This window comes from Equus quagga, chromosome 7, assembly GCF_021613505.1.
Source record: "Equus quagga isolate Etosha38 chromosome 7, UCLA_HA_Equagga_1.0, whole genome shotgun sequence".
Taxonomy (NCBI): domain Eukaryota; kingdom Metazoa; phylum Chordata; class Mammalia; order Perissodactyla; family Equidae; genus Equus; species Equus quagga.
The window spans coordinates 127,399,170-127,419,181 of record NC_060273.1 but is presented as its reverse complement, the minus strand read 5'-3'; the positions used below and the strand labels follow the sequence as shown (position 1 = coordinate 127,419,181).

At 39.7% G+C, this 20,012-nt stretch overlaps 1 protein-coding gene across 4 annotated transcripts; it reads right to left on the bottom strand.

Moving 5' to 3' along the window:
* Positions 1-9,676: 9,676 nt before the first annotated feature.
* Positions 9,677-19,467, bottom strand: MTX3 (metaxin 3). Of its 4 annotated transcripts, XR_006889251.1 has the most exons (10): positions 19,373-19,467; positions 18,815-18,884; positions 18,356-18,432; positions 17,072-17,164; positions 16,370-16,552; positions 16,147-16,223; positions 15,284-15,441; positions 14,806-14,902; positions 13,945-14,033; positions 10,919-10,951 (listed from the first exon to the last, which is right to left on the bottom strand). XR_006889251.1 is itself a non-coding variant. In XM_046665437.1 (9 exons), exons 1-9 carry the CDS (start codon positions 19,451-19,453, stop codon positions 10,841-10,843), a joined length of 939 nt encoding a protein of 312 aa, XP_046521393.1. In that variant the 5' UTR covers positions 19,454-19,467; the 3' UTR covers positions 9,677-10,840. The 4 variants fall into 4 exon arrangements, 3 of the variants coding, with proteins under 3 accessions (XP_046521393.1, XP_046521396.1, XP_046521394.1); XM_046665437.1 differs by lacking the exon at positions 14,806-14,902 and having other exon boundaries at positions 9,677-10,951; XM_046665440.1 differs by lacking the exons at positions 13,945-14,033; positions 14,806-14,902 and having other exon boundaries at positions 9,677-10,951.
* Between the last annotated feature and the right edge of the window lie 545 nt (positions 19,468-20,012).

The following is a 20,012-nucleotide window of genomic DNA, read 5'->3' as shown; positions in this document are numbered from 1 at the left end:
GCCCCCTCAACTTCCCTTGAGATGACTATTTCCCATGTTTGTCTCTTTCAGGGCATATCTGTATTTCTTCTTATTTGGCCCAGATGTCAGATTGGCTTGCATTACTCCAGGCTGAATCATTTGATTTCCTGTCCATGTTCCTAATCTTTCCAGCTCCTCTTGTATCATTTCTCACTCATTCCTGCTGTTTACAACACCTCTCAATTTAAAGCCATCTGCAAATCTCATTAACGAACCACTGACTCCCGCTCCCCCACAATCACAGGACATACTGAATAAAACAAGACCTGACACCGATTCTCTTCCTTCCATTTGAGCCACCGCAGCTCTGGTGTGTTACTACCATTTTTTAATACGATTATGTTATTATTACATGTTAACTCCTAGTCTAGGTAAATCTAAAATGTGACAATGAGGATTAATCATTTTTTTAAGTTATTATTCACTTTACAACAAACTTAATTATTAATTCCTTTAGTCATCTTTCCTAGTATACTTAAAATACTCTTTAGCTTACAGAAAAAACCCCTCAACTTTTCAAGGCTAATTATAGCCTTGAATATAGATATTTAATGTCCTTTAGCCATTTCGCTTCAGTCTATAAGACGTTGTTTCTTAGTAGAGTTTTGAAACTGAAACAGATTCTTCCATTTTAATAGTAAGCTTCTGAGGAACCCACCAGTTTTCTCACTGCTGATTCACTGGGTCTTGGTTTCAACGTGTCTCACTCCTCTTCCTGATATACACAAAATATTTCCAAATCCTACTCCTTCCTCAAAACTCTGGGAGCCCTTTCTGTGTTCCAAGCACTGTGCTGGGTGCTGGGGTACGATAATGAGAAGAGTCTCTGCCTCCAGGAGCCCTTAATCCAGGAAGGAGCATGAAGGGAAATGAAACTGTTGAGCACCTGCCATATTCTGGATCTGCAATGTGTTATCCCGTTTAGACCACATGGAAACCCCATCTTACAGGTGAGAAAACAAGGTTTCAGAGAAGTTAAGTAATTTGCCTTTTATGCAGAATATGAATAGACAACTTACAGAAGAAATACAAATGGACAATAGACATATGGGGGAATATTCAACCTTACTAGTTATCACAGAAATATATATTAAATAAAAAATACTATTTTTTACCTATCCAGCTGGTGAAGAGAGAAAGGACACAGGAAGCTGGTGGGGTTGCAGTAATTCAGGCTCTCCCACATAGGGCTGCAGAGAATATAAAGTGGTGCAGTCTTCCTGAGACACAATTTAATAATCTGTAACAAGGACCCTTACGAGAGGAACTGACCTTATCGTCCGTCACAAGAGAATGAAGTAAACAATGCTACATCAATACGATGAAATTGCACAGAGCCTTTACAAATCATGTAGAATATGTAACGACCTACAAGATTTTCTGATTTTTTTTTTTCTGCTTTGCTTTATCTTCCCAAACCCCCCATACATAGCTGTATATGGTAGTTGCAGGTCCTTCTGGTTGTGGGATGTGGGACGCTGCCTCAACGTGGCCTGACGAGCAGTGCCACGTCCGCTCCCAGGATCCGAACCCTGGCCTGCCGCAGCGGAGCACGCAAACTTAACCACTCGGCCACGGAGCCAGCCCCAAGATTTTCTGATTTTTAAGTGAAAAAGAATATTATAGTATATACTGAGATTACAATATATACAGGATTGTGTGTGTGTGTGTGTGTGTGTGTGTGTGTGTGTGTAGAGAAAGTAAAAGACTGGAAGAATAGACACCAAAATGTTAACAGAGGTTGGTTATTCATAAGAAGTGGGATGGGGCTCTTTCTATTAGTATCTTCTAAATTTTAATAATTTAAAAAAACAAACACACAAAAATCTTCATTCCTTCAGATCCAGTTATTCTACTGCATTGCAATAAACAGCAATGCAGACTAGGAATCGGGTAACTTGCTCAAAGTCACCAGTTTGGTGCATTGTGTTGAGCCTGGCTTAATAACTCTAAAGTCCATGGTCTTTCTACATCCCGTTCATCTTCACCCCCAGAGCCCCAACTGCGTCGTCTCCAGAGTTCCTTTCTCTTTGGTTCTTTTTCCCCTTAATTTCTACATGTGCTATATCCCTTCCCGCCTTTGTCTAATCATTCCAGCAGTAGTCACCCTATGAACTGGATGTTACATGTAATACAGAATGTAAATCATGCTCATTCGATGAAAAAGGCAATTTCCCCCTCATGAAGAAAACTGGGACAACGCGTATCAGAATAGGCACAATCTGACAGTCTTCAAATAAGTCAGTTTGCTTCTTGCATTTTAAATAAAGCTGAAATCTGTTTGGTCTTAACCGTGATATTTGGAAAGTGTCATGCTTTCTTCTACATCAAAAGATTTCTTAACTTCATAATGTGCATTCTTGAAAGGACCACCTCCCCCAAACCAGGATCTGAGAAACCAATCCTTAATTGTATTTATAAATATGTTAAAATTACCCTATTCTTTTCACTTCCTTATTCAAAAAGTAGGATAAATATAATAGCCTCTCTCTCACTTGGAAAAGGATGACTTTTGGAGCCTCGAGTTGGCTGCGTTAAAAATTAGAAATGTCTTTGATGACGCACAGCTGTCTTCATTACTTCATCACAGATGTCGAAAGCATTCCAGGAGGCTGACTTAATGTACCTGGAGAAATGGAGCACGTTTTCTCATTCTTTCTCCTGAAGCTCTTGTCAGTTAGATCAAGAAGGGACTGGTTTCTCCATTGCTCTGCAACTAGGAACTTACAAGATGATGGAGAGTAAGACAAATCCTTCCATTTCTCCACCACCATTTCCTTCTTGTTCTGGTAGGCACTTGTCGTCTCAGGCCCATGGGCAGCACTCAGGGATCTCACTGCTTCCCCTTTATCTCAATCTTTCTCCGATCGAGATGCACTTAGGACAAGATCCCAATATGGCAAAACTTAAAAGTTTTCCTGCCAATAGCTGCTAACAGTGGCAAAGGAAAAACAGGGCACTCTTTCTGCCGTAGCTGACCATCCACTGAAGGACACCCAAACAGTCGTCCCAGAGTTTTTCAGCACCCCAAACAGACCCAGACCAAAGTCAAGCCTCTGAGTTGAGCATTTAAGAACCAAAATTTCTGAAGTCCTTTCTTGTATGGTTCTCAGCTCTGTGACTACAAATAGCTATCTTTCTTCAAAAGAATTCCATTATTCCGTGATACCGCAATACCAACTCTTCTCTCCTGCTCTCGCAGAAAGCAGGTGATTGTTACTAACCACCTCATTCCACTCAAGAACCTTTCATCTGGAACCCGAAGTTCATACGCAATTAAGGTTTGTGTTCTTTTGGGACAGAAGTATCAACAAAGATGTAGCTGGCTTCTCATGCGAGGGAAATACATACCTGAACAGCTCTACTTGGAAGATCGATGCATTTTACTATATGTAAATTATACTTCAATTTAAAAAACTAAATTCTCATCCCAAAGACACTCATCCCCTAGGCTGGCCCAGTGGCCGAGTGGTTAAGTTGGTTAAGTTCGCACACTCCACTTCGGCGGCCAGGGGTTCACCAGTTCAGATCCTGGGCGTGGACCCACACACCACTCATCAGGCATGCTGTGGCGGCATTCCACATAGAACTAGAATGACTTACAACTACGTACTGGGGCTTTGGGGAGACGGGGGGAAAAAAAGAGGAAGAGTGGCAACAGATGTTAAGGCCAATCTTCCTCAAAATTAATTAATTAATAAAAATTAAGTAAAATAAAAACCGAAATATATTTTTTTTAAAAAGACACTCATCCCCTCAGGGAACGTGCCCTTATGTGAGTTAACAGCTCTATCAGGGTTCTCTATACCAGTATATCCTACCCAGTCAAAAAAAGCAGCAAAAAACATGAATATTTCCCCCCTAGCTAAAACTGATGATTTTTCTCAGTGTATGTCTTCCATTCACTTACATGGAACATCAGTGGGCTATCTAGGTGGGCAAAAGGGAAAATTTTAAAGAAACTTCTATAGCCAAAGGGATGAGACAACTGTAGCACTGAAAAGTTGGTTGAGCTGAGGTCACACACACACCAGGGCCTGGGGAGCAGCCTCTATCCTCCAGGCATGGGGCAGAAGGACCACAGGTGATCTCAGCGCATCACAGGAAGAAGAGACATTTTAAAAGGAACAACCTCCCATCTGCTCAGTCCCAGCACTGAACAACTATTTTCAACCACCCAAAAATGCTTCCCAATGAAAATATCCATCTCAAGGAATAAATAACTCTAAATCAGGGATTAATAAACATTCCAGCAATTTGAGATTTTATTGTGAAAATAGCTATTTTGACATTATATCCAGTTTCTCATTTATCAGAATAAATTCTTTACAACATTGATCATCATCACCACTTCTGGGTATTTATACATAGTCTCTGAGTAAAATATATTCACACTAGGCAAGGCTAGAATATTGAAATTATGACCAACATTGCTTATTTTAAGATTGTTTACTTTATAACAAAACTATAGTATTTGTACACTTAGAACAGACGTTTAAAATGTTATAATTCAAAGATAGGCTTGGCAGAACAAAACCAATATGTGTACACATATATTTCTTATTTATCTTTGCTGTCAATCTTCCGGAAAGCTAAAGTTACATTACAAACAACTCAAATTTCTACTTCAAGGATGAATAGAAAAATGGAAAGATATTGTTTCCTATTTTACAAATAAAACATTGAGTCAGAAGAGGAATAGTTCATGTTTATGCAATTAACATAAAAGCTTGAGTACACCCTTCCTTCTCCAAGAAATAAAGATGCCAGCACTGCAAGAGAAGTAGCAAGCGGTCCAGAGAACGAATGGCCAGCACAACCTTCTCTACAGCGTATGACTCGCTGAGGACTGACGCAAAGTCTGGCAGCTCATTTTGCATGATTTCCAAGGATCTGGGATATGTAAACTAAATGATTAAAAGGCATTTCTCTGAATTTGCATGAGGGAAACTGAGGAATCAGAATCAAGATCGAACTGCTTTTCCCATGGTTAGATGTTCAGCATTACACCACAACTCAAAACCCACAGGCAGGCCTTCTAGCAAATACACAGCCAAAGCGTGGAGTTCCAAATGTGCAACTGGACACATTGCAAAAAACAAACAAAAAGCATCTTTATGTCTGATTAGTAATCTGATTTAGTACTTTGAAATGAAATCAAACATACTAAGTCCTCTGAAATTTGGAGGTCTAGGGAGATTTAAGTGTTTTAGGATACAGAAACTGCTGAGAATTTAATGAAAACTATAAACTCTCATCCTAAAAAATGTACACACACACACACAATCCTTGTTTAGACCATGTCTTCAGTAACAGAATAGAATTTGAAAACATACTGCTTTGCTTTGTCACTGAAGCAGCTGTAAACTTTCTACATTGTGTGTGTGTGTGTGTGTGTGTGTACAGCTGTATGTGTACATACGTATAAAATGACCAGTTTGTAGGGACTTTCGTGCTATAAATACCCATTGCTTTTTTGGCATCATTAAAGCATAGCCAAAAATGGTTCGCAAATTGTTCTGGCATTCCAAGTTGGTTCCCTTTGTCTCAGAGACACCTAAGCACCACAGAGTTCTCTGAAACCAGCAGGTCACACCCCTGTACAGCTAGTCCAAGCCAAGCGCTATGGAAAGGGGTGGTCTGACCAGGGGCCTCACAAGTGCCTAAAAAAGCAAACTCTCTAACCCACAGCCACCCCTCTCTCAACATCATGGTCCAAGGGAGTCCTCATCCGTCTCTTTCCATCTGACCGCCGCTCACCAGAGGGGCGCCCGACAATAGGAAACCCTGGCAATGAGCACAGACAAGCAAAAACATGCTAGGGCAGCATTTCCCTAAGTGTGTTTCTCAGAACACAAATCCCACAAGACGCTTATTTTTTTAAAAATCCACATGCAAACAAATTAGGGAAATGGTGTATAAAATATAGGCCCTTCCTGGAGACTGAAACCACACAACAGCACATCAAAGGTTCTGCAAAGCCCACAGCAACTTAACTCTATAACCCAGCATTTCCCACGCTGAGATGGCCACAGAACCCCCTATTCACACAGTAACAATCTTTTCTGCCAAAATACACCTTAGGAACTGCTTCTCCAAAGAACTAAAAGACGGTTTTTAAAGATCTTACAGTATAATTCCAAATGAATAATAATGAGGATACAAAGAGACTTGTTTTCCTGTATTTTTTTTAAAGAAACTGCTTTGTTTTGCTCTGAATACTCTCCTATCATAGCACTCTCCTCTGTAGTTACAAAAATCCAACCCAGAGTTGCCCTTTCTTATATCACTGTTCAAGAATGTTCATTCTCACCAGTAATCATTTGCCTCCTCGTCTGGAATTAATAGTTTTTGTACACTTTTTGATTCCAAGAATACTTCTCCTCCTCAATCACAACAGTTTTAAGTGTAGGGCAGGCAACCTGGGGTCCTAGCAAACACTACATGCCAACGAGAGTTTTGGGTGAATTATTTGGCAAACCCTTAAAGAGAAAACTTCACCTTTACACCTCTGTGAAAATCGGCCTTTTCAAGCTCTAACGAAACTTCAACTAAACCTTCGAGGATGATAAGATTATTGACCTTTGGTTCTTGTAACTAACAACAAACTTCTTAATAATCTGTTTGAGAAATATGAAAACACTGAAAGGTCAATGTAAATTCCACAGAGCTGAACAAGAAAAAGAGCAAAAGATAATTCTGCATGCCAACAACATGTACAGAACACCGTCATCACAACCCAAATTCAACTCTGGGACTCTGCTCAGGATTTCAAGTATAAAAATAACCAAACCAAGACAAAGTCAATTAGTAAATCCCTGTGAACTTAAAACAAAAAGCAGTCAGTCAAACAAAATGCCGCCCGGTCTTAAGGTGTGGTGCCGGTGCATAGCCCGGCCTGCCGTGCAGTCAGAGAAAACACACACAGCAACGGTGGGCTCCCATGTGAGGACACAGAAGGACTTTCTTCAAAATATTTTATCCTCAAAAGTAAACCAGGTACCGTAGGAAAAAAAAGATACCACTGCAAACATAAAATCACAGAATTTTTATATCCTAGGAAAAAGGAGTTCCTGCTTTTAGGTTATTTTTTTCTTTTCTGGTAAGGCAAAATAGATCTTTAGATAATCATTTGTTACAAACCTGAGTTGTTTTTTTTCTTTAAACTCAAGAATGAAATAAATTATATTTAATTTATATTATGTATTTATTCATCTGGAAATGAATACTGAAAACTATATTTGGAGCATTAAATTTTAAATTATAGTTTACGTAGATAATAAATTTACTCTATTGAATTTACTTTCTAAAACCCTTTTATTTTGAAGTAATTATAGACTCACAAGATGTTACAAAAATAGTAGAGATCCTACGTATCCATCACTCAGCTTCTTGTCTTCACCTCTAAGCATTTATATTTTGGTTTTAAAAGGGTTAAAATTTTTGACAGTTTATGAAAAACTGTCAAAAGAATCTAAGAGGTCTGATAAACGTACATTCTTGGAAGAGGCTCTAAGAAAACATACTACCAACTTCAAATACCACTTTTATCACATGAAGCTACCTTAAAAAATTGGTTTTCTGAGCTACTATCACTGTTACCAATTTCTGTCTCTTTGGATGTCTAGTTTTTTCTGTTTTTGCAGACTTCTGAAAATTTTAACTTAGCTCTGGTTGAAATAAGCTTCCCCATTCCTTCATGTTAATATATCTGCTAATAGTAAATGAATGGAAATTACAAATGGAAATCAAAATGCTGGGCTTAATATAAAATCTCCAATCCTCTAGAACTCCCAAAATACAAACATACCTAAGTTGAAATTTGATTTGTCAATGCCAGCCTGTGTAGGGGAAAACGACCACTCCTGAAGGAACGAGGATCCTCAACCTTCTTTCCAGTTTCTTCAGTGGAACGAGAATGGCCCGTCTTAGGGATGACTGACGACAGTCTGCTGATGGAGGATCTTTACCTTACGGAAATTATCTGACCAATTTCCTAATCCTATACTACCAACAAACATAAACACAAACATAGCCCCTTTTATCACCACCTCCAAAAGACAGTGGCTCACAATAGTTTGTTTAAGACTGTGGACCATTTATCTCAGCAAACTCAAACTTTATCCAAAGCATATCCTGACAGGCTAATCACAAGCTCTACGTCCAGGCTGGAAAGTTGCTCCTCTCTAAGAGCTTCCTGTATGAGTGGCTGATCCTGGAGCGGTTTGTGCTCAGCTATAGCTTCTTAGCATCTCATGGGCTTATACCAAAAAAGTGCAACTAAGTAACCCAAGAGATAAATTCTTACTTATCTAAATCACATGTTGCATATTAGGAAAGGCGGTCTGGATGCATCATGATCTATATACAGTGTAAGGCTAAAGGTAGCTGAAAGCAGAAATGACCAAAAGTAAATAAGACATATTTACAGTCATCCTCTCTACTAAAAAAGGACAAATCGTTCTTACTCTAAAATGATGTCTTTTGATTAAACTTTCAACACATGAAACATTACAGTATGCTTATTGCCTGAAGTCTGTGTGTCCTTAAGAACATGATCTCCGACATTCTTATAAAAATTTAAACACATTTTTCTTACTCATGGACATCAATAGTTTTACTGACAGTAAAATTCATATAACCCAGTATTATCTTTTGACTTTGCCCATGGAGAAACCTGAAGTAAAATTTACCATTTGATTTTAGAATCTGTTAGGACTGACAGAAATCTTTTTCCCACAGATCTCTTATTTTTCCAGAAACTAATCTTAATTGTCCTGTGTTTGTCAACTTAAGAAACTTCAAACGCTTTTTTGGGAGTTTTAACATAAATCATAATTGAAAATGACTAACCCTGACTAAAGCATAAACAGATGTCTGATTAAAGTACTCAACCACCCTTCTCCAATATACATCAACCAGAGGGGATGATAAAGTCCTGTGGTCACGATTTTCAGTAGAGAATATTCACACGGATTTCAGATTGCTGGAATCTAACAGAGGAGTAACACAAAACAGACACACACACTCTCCTGCCTGTTGCAGAAGTGACGTGAAACTCATTAATTACTATCCCTAAATGCGTCCAAAGAGATGAACAAGATTTTGAAGACTACTTTTTTTCTCATTTAATTAAAACTTTCAAGAAAAAGTATTTACAGTAACTTAAAGACTCCTGTATAAATAGCTACCTAAATACAGAACAAATGGGGAGGATGCAGGTCAAACACAGCTGAGCCCCACTCAGCTCAAAATACACAGGACCTGACTACAAAGCTGTTCTCCTAATACGGGGGTTTGCAGGACACAGTAAGATTTGCTGAGCACCATAGTAATCTTTTAAGACACTGTCAAAAACATAGTCCTATATTTTTAAAATCCCAGAAGTGGTTTTACGACAATGGAAGCACCTCAGCCACTAAAATAAACAAGATTCTATTTTTAGTAAAATTACCTGCACAGCAAATCCTTTGAGCAAATCCAGTGAGCAATCGATAAATAGAAAATATTCTTTAAAATCTACTGCTAGGGGCCAGCCCCGTGGCTGAGTAGTTAAGTTCGCACACTCCGCTGCAGGCGGCCCAGTGTTTCGTCAGTTTGAATCCTGGGCACGGACGTGGCACCACTCATCGAGCCATGCTGAGGCGGCGTCCCACATACCACAACTAGAAGGACCCACAACTAAGAATACACAACTATGTACCTGGGGGCTTTGGGGAGAAAAAGGAAAAAATAAAATAAAATAAAATAAAATAAAATAACATAAAATCTACTGCTATTTCTGATTATTCCATTGGATCTTTAACCTGTAGTTAAACTATACGGAAAATAATTAGTTGCCATAAAGCTTTTGACTGCATGATATGCTTCTTATGAAAGAACACTGGTCAGAGCCAAGTCTGGTGAACCTGGACCAGACGCATGGTATTACTTCTACTGCTCTGGCGGTGGGCTCCTCCTAAGTAGTGTCTAACCATTGGGCAAGTTTCAGTAAGACTTTACAACCTGGCATAACAATGACAACCAACACATTCAGTTGTCCTGAAGTTAATCTGAGAAAGAGATGACTAGAGTTAAAAATGTACTACAAATACATAGGTCTAAAGCTGCCACACTCACTCAATAAACTAGAAGAGCCTTTGCTAACCTATATTGAACAAATCAGCAAATACTAACGTTCTACTGAACTGCATATAGTCAGAAGAATACTATAAGTAACCACCTTTAATATTTATATATATGGTACTAACCCCCCAAAAGATTAGACTTATGAAAGCATCATTAAAAAGCACATTCTTCATTGCTTTTTAAAGTTAAATACAGACTTTTCTATTGAAGTAAATACAATATTAGAATAATATATTTTTCCTAACAGCTAAAATAGGCATCAGATTTCTAAACAGAAAAAAAAAGCCTCAGCCAAAGAGCCACATGTTAGGTATTCAGACTGGTCTGAGAAAACTAAATGAACAAATTAACTTGAATAAATTGAGAGTGCACATTCAGAACAGAAATGGAGCTTTTGGTCAGCAACATGTGAACCAAAGGCAAAAAGCTGCCAAGATTAAGGCAGGCTTTTTTATATACAGTACAATGTGTTTTCTTCTTTCCCCCAAGTTTGGTCAGCATTCATTTTGCAAAGTGTATTGCCAAGCCAAAAGACAAGCTTCATAATTAAAAAAAATAGATGTCACAAAAAGTTTCTTTTGTTTTAGAGTCTTCCTTGTACCTATTCATGGCATTTCCTTTTTGCCTTCACACACTTAGTATAATATTACTGCACCAATCATCTGACTTTGGACACAAAGCACAATGACTGTCAGGGTGACAGCCTTTGTAAGGAATTACTTTCTTCTTCCGCTGGAGTCAACTTAAGTGTCGGCAGTTTCCGAGGAGGGAGTTGAGGGCTTTGGCGAAGATTGTCATCCATCTGTGGAAAGTACAAAAGGTACATCTGACTAATGGCAGTGGCACCACTTACGTGGACTGTGGCCTCCCCATCCAAACTACAGCCCAGAAGAGTACAGAGCCATATGTTTCTAGGACTGCTGGAGAAACCTTTTTCTTGCAAATAATCTCTCAAGAATTCTAAATGTCATACCTCAAATACCAGCTGACTCAGTATATGTACAAAAGCAATATGGCTCATCCTTGATGCCTTCACAAAACTATAGTAATTCCACAGAATGAATATTCTACTGAACTCAATCACAGCACAACTTGGTTTAAGAGGTCTTCTCACAGGAAGTAAAACTAATACTTCTGTTACACCAAGCTCCACAGTTTACAAAGTATGTTCATGTATAATACCTCATTTGATCTTCCCAACACAATTGTGAAGAAAAAAAGGCAGACATAATCATCCTCTACTTTACAGATTAGCAACAAAATAAAGCAAAGAAAGGTTAAGGAACTTGCATTAGGTTGCACAGCTAGCATCAGAGCTGAAATGTGAACCCAGGTCTTCCTGGTCTGACACTATTGTTCTTTCAACGATACCTCATCGCCTCCATGAAAACGACCTGTACTCCACCCCAAAAGAACACCTCTTGTAGGCTGTGAGTACAGTCATATGCCCCGTAACAACTTTTCAGTCAACAATGGAATGCATATGTGACAGTGGTCCCGTAAGATTAGGACCACAGAGCCTAGGTGTGTAGTAGGCTGCACCATCTAGGTGTGTGTAAGGATGCTCTGATGTTCACACAACGAAATCACTTAACGATGCATTTCTTAGAACACATCCCTGTTGCTAAACAATACATGACTGCATTTGACAAAGGAAAGACAGGAAAAGAGACAGAAAGAAGGCTCGATTCTTTAGGCCTAATCCAGAGGCATTCCAAACATTGGATCAGTTCTATATTTGCTCCAGAGAAACAAGTTAACATGGAGCATACTGAGAAAATGTTCAAGAGTTTCAGACTTTCCCTAAAGAGTACGTTAGCATCCCTGGAAACACTAGGAGTGGGATTATTTAGAACTGAGTCACACCTCAGAAAACTGCCTTTAGCCAGAGCACCCCACAAACAGAGTGCGAGATTCAGGCCCTGGCGGTGAGCTCACTCTCAGCTTAACTTCATAAAAGACTTGAAAGAAGCTGCCATCAAAGACCCAAAACCAACAAAATACAGCATCTTATTACCCACTTGGTGGGCGGGCGTTTTTAGTTTTGAATATGTGCAGAGCAAAACTCTCCCTTAGCTTCTCAAGATGCTCTCATAAAGCACAGAGGAAATGTTTCAGCAGAGGTACACAGGATTAATAGGAAAGCAAGAGAATAAAGATTAACTTTTAACTTTCCAATGGAAGAAAGTATTCCCAGTGAAATATTTGAATCAATGTCTTTTTTCCTGCAAAAAGTAAGTTCCTCTAAAATAACTCTTTCTTTTTACAAGCTCTAGATTTTCTGTCCAAATGGTGCACAGTGGTAGCCAATAGGATTTGTTGCTCCAATGTCTTGTAGCCAACAGTGAGCCATACTGAAGAGCAGATATGAAAGGGGTGGGTGGGGGGGAGGTGGCGTGGAGGGGATGCCTGATATAGGGTCAGGAAACTTTCACATAACAATGACAACCCAAGATGGAAGTGCACAAAGTGGTGACAGGGCCTCTTGGTTTAACTTTCTGCATATGTAGGTATTTCATGGTTCCCTTTACATGTCTGTCATGAATCTGCCACCTACAGAAAACGAAAACTGTACTGGATAGCCTTCATCCAGAAGGTAGGTGTCTGAGTAATCTTTCCATTATCCATACTTAACACTCAGTATTTTTCCTCTCATGAGATTTACTGGGCTGGGCTAAGAATTAAGACAAACTTGGCTTTCATTCAGCTTATTCAAACCGTAACCACCAACTCTTACAATTGTACTGTGCAGTTTTAGTCACTTCTCAAGTTCTAACAACACAGGAAATACTAGAAAAACAAACAGAACAGTTATTCCAGAGAGTGGCAGCTATAAACTTGGCTCTGAGGACTACTGGCAATGGATACATAATCTCATTCCTGAGTTAGATGGCTGACTAACTGCAAAGCCCATGCTGGAATCCAATTTCTACTGTTCAGATTCCCTCTCTACCTCTTGCCAGCTGAATGACCTTGGGCAGGGACATAAGCTACTCCTCATCTGTGAAACGGGATGATCGAGTACCTGCACGCGATCGGTAGAGCTGCTGGGAGGATTAAATGAGATCACTCAGATAAAGCTCCGACATCACAGTACCTAGTACGCAGACCTCGAAAACTGCTAGCTAGTGTTATCTGGCCACGTTGCCCCATTAGTTTGTGAAAGAGTGAAGTATTCATTTGTATAAGAAAAAAAGCAAGTTTATCAGACAGGAAAGAAATGCATAGCTCTCTTGTATTTTTCCTATCAGAATCACCCTTGAAATTTCTATTATTGGCTCTCTCCTCCACCCAGTTCCTCAATATCTCTCTCACCAAATGAACACCCCAAAGTGGCCAAATATCCACACTGGTGAAAAATTGTAGACAACATATAAAACCGTTTATGTGCAAGAAAGGAAAAGACATTACAGTGCTATTAACAACAAAAGAAAAGCACGGATGCTTACAATCTCAAGAAACACTTCAGAGACAGAAGCAGACAAGTAAGAAGTATTTTTTCTCTTCTTTTTTTTAAAGTCAGACTTTTGGGTCTCCTAATTTGAAAAATACTAATTGTGTGGTAAAAGTAAACCCAATCCCATTATCAGATCTTTCCCCAAAACAATCAGGCCACTACTGGCTTCAAAACACTATTATATAAAACTTCAGTAAATGTATATTTAAACAGCTTTCTGAAAAAATAAACTCTTCCAAAAATCTAAGAGGGTAAAGTTAATGCATAATCCCAATTACAATATTAATTGCAGAAAGGAGAATACTAAACTACTATAGAATGATTGAAGGGAACTTGACCTTTTCAATCAAGTTGGATTCCTTATTTACAAGCTGGGTGAGTTTCTGCAGATTGGCATCGACCGTTTCTTGTCCAGCAGGAGAGATGCCTAAGAAGCCAGGACAGAAATCAGAAAGACAGGAAGTGCTGAAAGCCTTGAAAGCTGTTTAGATTGAAAGAATTTTGAATCTATCCACCTTGCAATTGCACCCCCCCAAAAAAAAGGCAAGGAGAAAAACCACCGTGGGTTCAAAGGCAGCTAAGAGGGACAGTAATGCTTCAAAACCAAACCCTAAACAAAGGACTCAACGTGTCCACAAAGTAGACGCTGTTGGCCGTGTGTTAGGCAGCAAGCCAAAGTGATCGGTACAAGAGCACAGCTGTCCTCACTTCCCTCTCAAATCCCAGCTGCACCTTCTCCCCACCCATCCCAAACAGGTCTTCAGTCATAACTGTGTGGATAGCTTCCTAAGGCAGTGACTCCCAAAGGGCTACCTACCAGGCATCCCAAGTATTTGGAGGGACTTAAAAAAATACAGATTCCTGAGATCTACCCCTAAGAGATTCTAATTCAGGAAATCTGGTACGTGACCCAAGATTTCGTATTTGTCCTATAGTCAGATTTGCTAACTACTGCTCCAAAGTAGCAAAGTTGAAAGTTACTTAATTTGATGACTCCCAAACTACTAACCCGTTAACATACAAAACACATAACCCACCATAAAAATAAACTGCCCCTAAGCCAGCTGTCCTTATAACTTCTGCTTCTTAAAAGGACAGTTTCTCCCAATACAAATTGAGTATCCCAATCACTTAAGCACAAGGCCCCACACTCCCAAAGAATCATCTCCTAAGTGACAGATGCCCTCTATTTACAATACCTCCAGTCTGATGCAATCAGTTTTCAAGGAGTGGAATCATGGGCATGTACCTCACCAAAATCAGTCTGCTGCTGATTTCTGTTCACGCAGGAAAATGCTAGAAGCAACATTTAAAGTAATTGCCCATTTGCATTAGGATAAATTCTATCTTTCAGCAGGTCCTCAATAAATACCTGTGGTTAACTTTTAGAAGAAAATGACCCACTTCAAAGGGGCAATATTTAAAAAAGAAGCAGCAAGAAATGTATAAAATTCTGAAGATCAGACAAAAGGCAAATATCTATTTCTCTATTTAAATAAGAACACAGGGAAACAAAAATAAAGTTGGAAAAATGCAACTTTTTGAGGTGCTATAAACCAGCATTTAAAGACAAAGCACAAACTTCTTTAATAAGTAATGAATTTTGCTTATACAGTCCTAGGAGAATATGCAAATATTCTACGCAGATAAAGCTGAGCTGAAGAGGAGCCAGCTTACCTCCAAGACTATGCCTAAAATAACTGTTTAGGATGTCATCACAAAAGCGACACAGGTTGGAGAGCTGTTTCAAATGTTCTTGTAGCTGAACTTTAGGAAAGCGTACTTTATAAAGAGGAGCAAGAAAACCGAACACGTAGGCATCCAGGGTAGAAGGCCTAAAAATAAATTAAGGATTTTTTAAATGCATGTAAGAAAATATTAACTTGGGATTATGTTAAAAAATTTTTTCTCAAATATATGTGTCAATTCTGAAGGATATAATATAGCCTTTTAAAAGGTTTACAACTGATTTTAGCTTACAAAAATGATGCAAATAGAGTTTTACTCATTACTAGTTTTTTTTTTTTTTGCTGAGGCAGACTTGCCCTGAGCTAACATCTGTGCCAATCTTCCTCTATTTTGTATGTAGGTTGCCACCAGAGCATGGCCACCAACGAGTGGTAAAGGTCCATGCCCGGAACTGAGCCAGGGCCCCTGAAGTAGAGCACACCAAACCTACCACTAGGCCACAGGGCCAGCCCATTATTAGGTTTTAAAAAATGTTCTATCCATTTATCTTATTTAGAAGAAAATTAAGTCATAACTTAAAGATTCATTTTTACTTTCAAGTTTATATAGAGATTGGAGACAGGGTGGGAATAGTTCTAGATGTTTTAAATTCACAGATGTAGCATATTAAGTCAATGTTAGATTACCATCAAAAGAAAAAGTTTCCTACAGTAAAAATCTATTAAATCTTTTTCTTCAAGTGAAAAACTCATTTTGGGGGTGAGAGGGGACATGGGAACTTGCTTTAAATAACTGCTCATTGAATATATGCACATAAAACATCAAAATCATTTTTAAAGGAATGCACTCACATATCTCCAAAGAAGAACTGAGATGTCCCCAGTCTGTGTGACAGAAGATTTAGGCACTCCTTGGCATCTCTGTATATCTAATAAGGATGAAATTACATCTCAACAGTAGGAAAGATGCTCTAGAATGTCTTTTTAGGCAGGTATCTATAGGTAAGTTCATCTCGGGCATCTCTCTCATCCCTCCTCTGGAGGGCCCTTGCTCTGAAGGTCATCCCAACCATACCTGCGCTTCCACTTCCCGGAGGTGGTAGAGCGGAGGCTCTCCTCTGGTCAGGAGAATCCTATTCAGTGCTCCCTTAGACATTCTTCCAGGCAGGATCAAACTCAAGGGAAAGGGAATTCGTGACGCAAACCATGGCTTTGTCACAGTAAAGTAATTGTCATTCTCAACCCAGAAAGTGTGAAGCTGCAAAAAAAAAAAGGGAAAACACACTACAAGGATGTTCTTTTACTAACAGAAAAATCACTCAATCCATGTGGAAGTTTTTTTTCATAAATACCTTCATATAAAGTGACCATACAAATTTTCCAGTGAGAAAGACTCAAGGATAAAACAAGATTTTACACATGTGGGTTTTGTGACTGTTATATCCAGGCTCCCAGAACAAGGCCTGGCACACAGCAGGTGTTCAATAGATATTTGTTGAATGAATGAATTACAGTTTGCCCAATTCTATACATGGAGTAACAAACCCCATCTTCCACAAAGAACTTTTATTTCCAAAATGACATTATCTTTCACTTTGTTGTTTCACATACTAGTTGAATGTCTAATGGAATCTAGTTTCACAGTAACATGAAAGAATCAAGATTAATACTTAAATAAAATTTCCTGTCTTAAGCCTTTTTCATTATTTTTCTTCTAAATAGGCTTAGTACATTTCCAGCAAGTGACTAAAATACTGTAATATTCACCAGCGCTCACCACTGCCGGAAGAAGCTTCTCTTCAAGGAGAGCGATGTAAGCCAGTGTATCTGCTCCTTGTCTCGCTGAGAGTTCATAATCAGCATTATATTTCTATTAAAAAATATAAACGCAAAAAACCTCAGAAGTCAAGAGCATCCCAAAACAGTGAAGCTCAATAAATTAGGATTCCTATTCTTCCTCAAACATGGCAAACGTGATACTAAAAGGGGAAAAGAGAAATACAAATTCAATGACAAATACTGTTTAACGCAAATAAAGTTCCTAGCACAGCCGTAAGTCAATAGACGTTAGTGATCATTTTTTTAACTGCTATTATTTCAATGACTGTTAATGACCTAGTTCAGTGCATGGCATGTAGTACAAACTTAATAAATAGAAGGTATTATTATTTTTGTTAACAATAAGGAAAAGGTTCTAATTGGTTGCATTTTTCCCCATGAAAAAAGAAAACCTTCCAATTTATAAAAGTTCTAAATTTTGTTGACAGAGGACTTTAAAAAAAAAAAAAATAGACAAGGGCCGGCCCCGTGGCCGAGTGGTTAAGTTCGTGCACTCTGCTGCAGGCGGCCCAGTGTTTCATTGGTTCAAATCCTGGGCACGGACATGGCACTGCTCATCAAACCACACTGAGGCAGCGTCCCACATGCCACAACTAGAAGGACCCACGACGAAGAATATACAACTATGTACTGGGGGGCTTTGGAGAGAAAAAGGAAAAAAAATAAAATCTTAAAAAAAAATAGACAAAACCAATAATAACTTTCGCATTTATATAAATCTTTACATTTTAAACATTTCGGATACATTATATGTCTTACATGTTCAAACATTTTAGTTACATTATTTCATGAAACAGTTAACCGCAACTATTAGTTAAGTGCTTTTAAAAAATAAAATAAATAGTTGCTGGTGGGTAAGAATTCAGTCACACCCAGCACAAAATGCCTACCAACTGTGTAGCTAAACTGACAGTCATATCAACAATTGTAATAGTGAAGATGACTAAATAGAATCTGCTTTTATCTAAACTTCAAAAAATCCAAGCAAAGTGCATGAAAATATAAATTGACTACACCTCACTATATGATTTTTGAATCACAGTACAACTCATGATTTTAAGCAGTAATTTTCAAGTCTATTTTTATATCAAATCTCAGGTATCTCCAGCTGTCTACTGAGTTGGCAAAAAAGAACTCTAAAAAAAACCCCCAAACCTTAAAATGTATTAAAAAAGTAACATGCAGGGATCAACAATCTACTTCTTCAAAAGGAACCACCCACCTGTTTTCTTAAAAAGTTTAGTATTTTTGCTGGCTGAGAAACAATGTTGTCTTTAGTTGTCAAAATTGGTACATCGCCTAGAATTAAAAAGTAGTTTACATACAAGGAAACATTTCTATTTCCTCTGAAGAGATTCCAATACCCTAAAACCATACCAGTTGCATACTTGGAGGGGGAAAAAATGAGTAAGCTCATCTTGGTTTTTCGCAATTTCACAAAGAGCAGTTTTAGAGAAAATTGTGATTTCTCATAATTTCCACTGATTTGGCTTGTTCTTTGAAGTATTACTCAGAATGATCAAACTATAAGCAACACACAGCCAAGGTCATGGTAAGAAGAAACTAAAACCCCAAGGTATTCCATGGCTATATGCCTCAAACTTTGAAGGGGGGGGGGGGGGGGGGCGGGGGGGGAGTCTTTAAGACGGCGGAAAGGGGTGTTTAAAAGTTTACACTGTACCTCTTGAACCTCTCCAGGTGTTATCTATGACATTGACTTTCAAGGGTGCACCAGAAAATTTGGCGTACGCCTGAAACAGAGTTTGCAAGGAAACATTTTAGACTGAGTACGTAATGCAAGTCTGCAGAGCAGCTTTCCTTCACAGCCCGGTCCCCCGAAGGCAGAAACGCCGGACACGGGGGCCGCGTCCCTCCCGGATCTCTAGCCAGGGACGCGCGCGCAAGATACCCAGCTTTCGGGGACTTTTTCCCCAAAAGCTCCGGGGGTGCAGAGAGGGGCGCGGCTTTCTCTCCACAACCAGAGAGCTTTCAAGGCTGAGAAGACTCGGAGCCGAGCGGAGAAGCTGTGACTCTCCCGCCAGGCCTCGGCGGGGTCACAGGCCAGGCTGTGTGGCTCGTCGACGGGATGGAGCCCGGGGCAGTGCAGCGAGCAGCGGTGCGGCCAGCCTCGGCCCAGCGCCCGGGGGACCGCGTCCTGCCGCCGGGCCGGGCGCGGCCAGCCTCGCGCCCCCGGCCCCGCCCCTTCTCTCCCGCGCGCTGGCCCGCGAGGCGGCCTCACCATCACCACCAAGGACTCGCTGTGTACCGATGGGAGCCCCCAGCCGCCTCCCCAACAACTGAGCTCCAAGGGGGCCGCCATCTTGCCGGGGCCGACCTTTGCTACCCCGGAAGTACTTTTGCCGCCCAATTTCCGGCACGTGGAAAGGCGGGGGCGGGGCGAGGAGAGGGCAGGATGGGTATCTGTGGGCTCTGGAGAGATGCAGAAAGGACACCTGGGGCAGTTAAAAGCGCGCTTAAAATCAGCTTGGTCTGGAATTGAGTCCTCCTGGGCCTGAAGTCAGACAGACCCGCCAGTCATTCCTCAAATATTTATTGCATGCCTGAAGTGTCCCAAGCCCTTTGAACATTACTACCCTGTATCTAAACTAACCCATTTGTGAACTAGACATGGCAGTTAATTTACAAGATTGTTGTGGGTGTTTAAGATTATGGCATGGGAGGAAAGAAGTTGGCATACAGTAGGCACTCAATAATTGTTTATTCCCTTCCTCCATATATTTGTCCTCTGCCTCTTTCCACTCTCAATCTCAATTATGTCACCCTCATGTTCACTTGCTCCACTCTCCTTAAAAGTAACCCTATTCCTGAAATGTGTCAAGTGAGTTCTGCCTTCCTTCAGTCTAATATTTTTCTTCTCT

Excerpts from the sequence above, each read along its gene's own strand:
- MTX3 (XM_046665437.1), bottom strand. The coding sequence starts at position 19,453 with ATGGCGGCCCCCTTGGAGCTCAGTTGTTGGGGAGGCGGCTGGGGGCTC. Across the intron at positions 17,165-18,355 it reads TAAACTTTTTAAGAAAACAG|AAATATAATGCTGATTATGA; the intron begins GTGGGTGGTTCC and ends ATTTTTTAATAG. Across the intron at positions 16,553-17,071 it reads AGAAGCTTCTTCCGGCAGTG|CTTCACACTTTCTGGGTTGA; the intron begins GTGAGCGCTGGT and ends TTTTTTTTGCAG.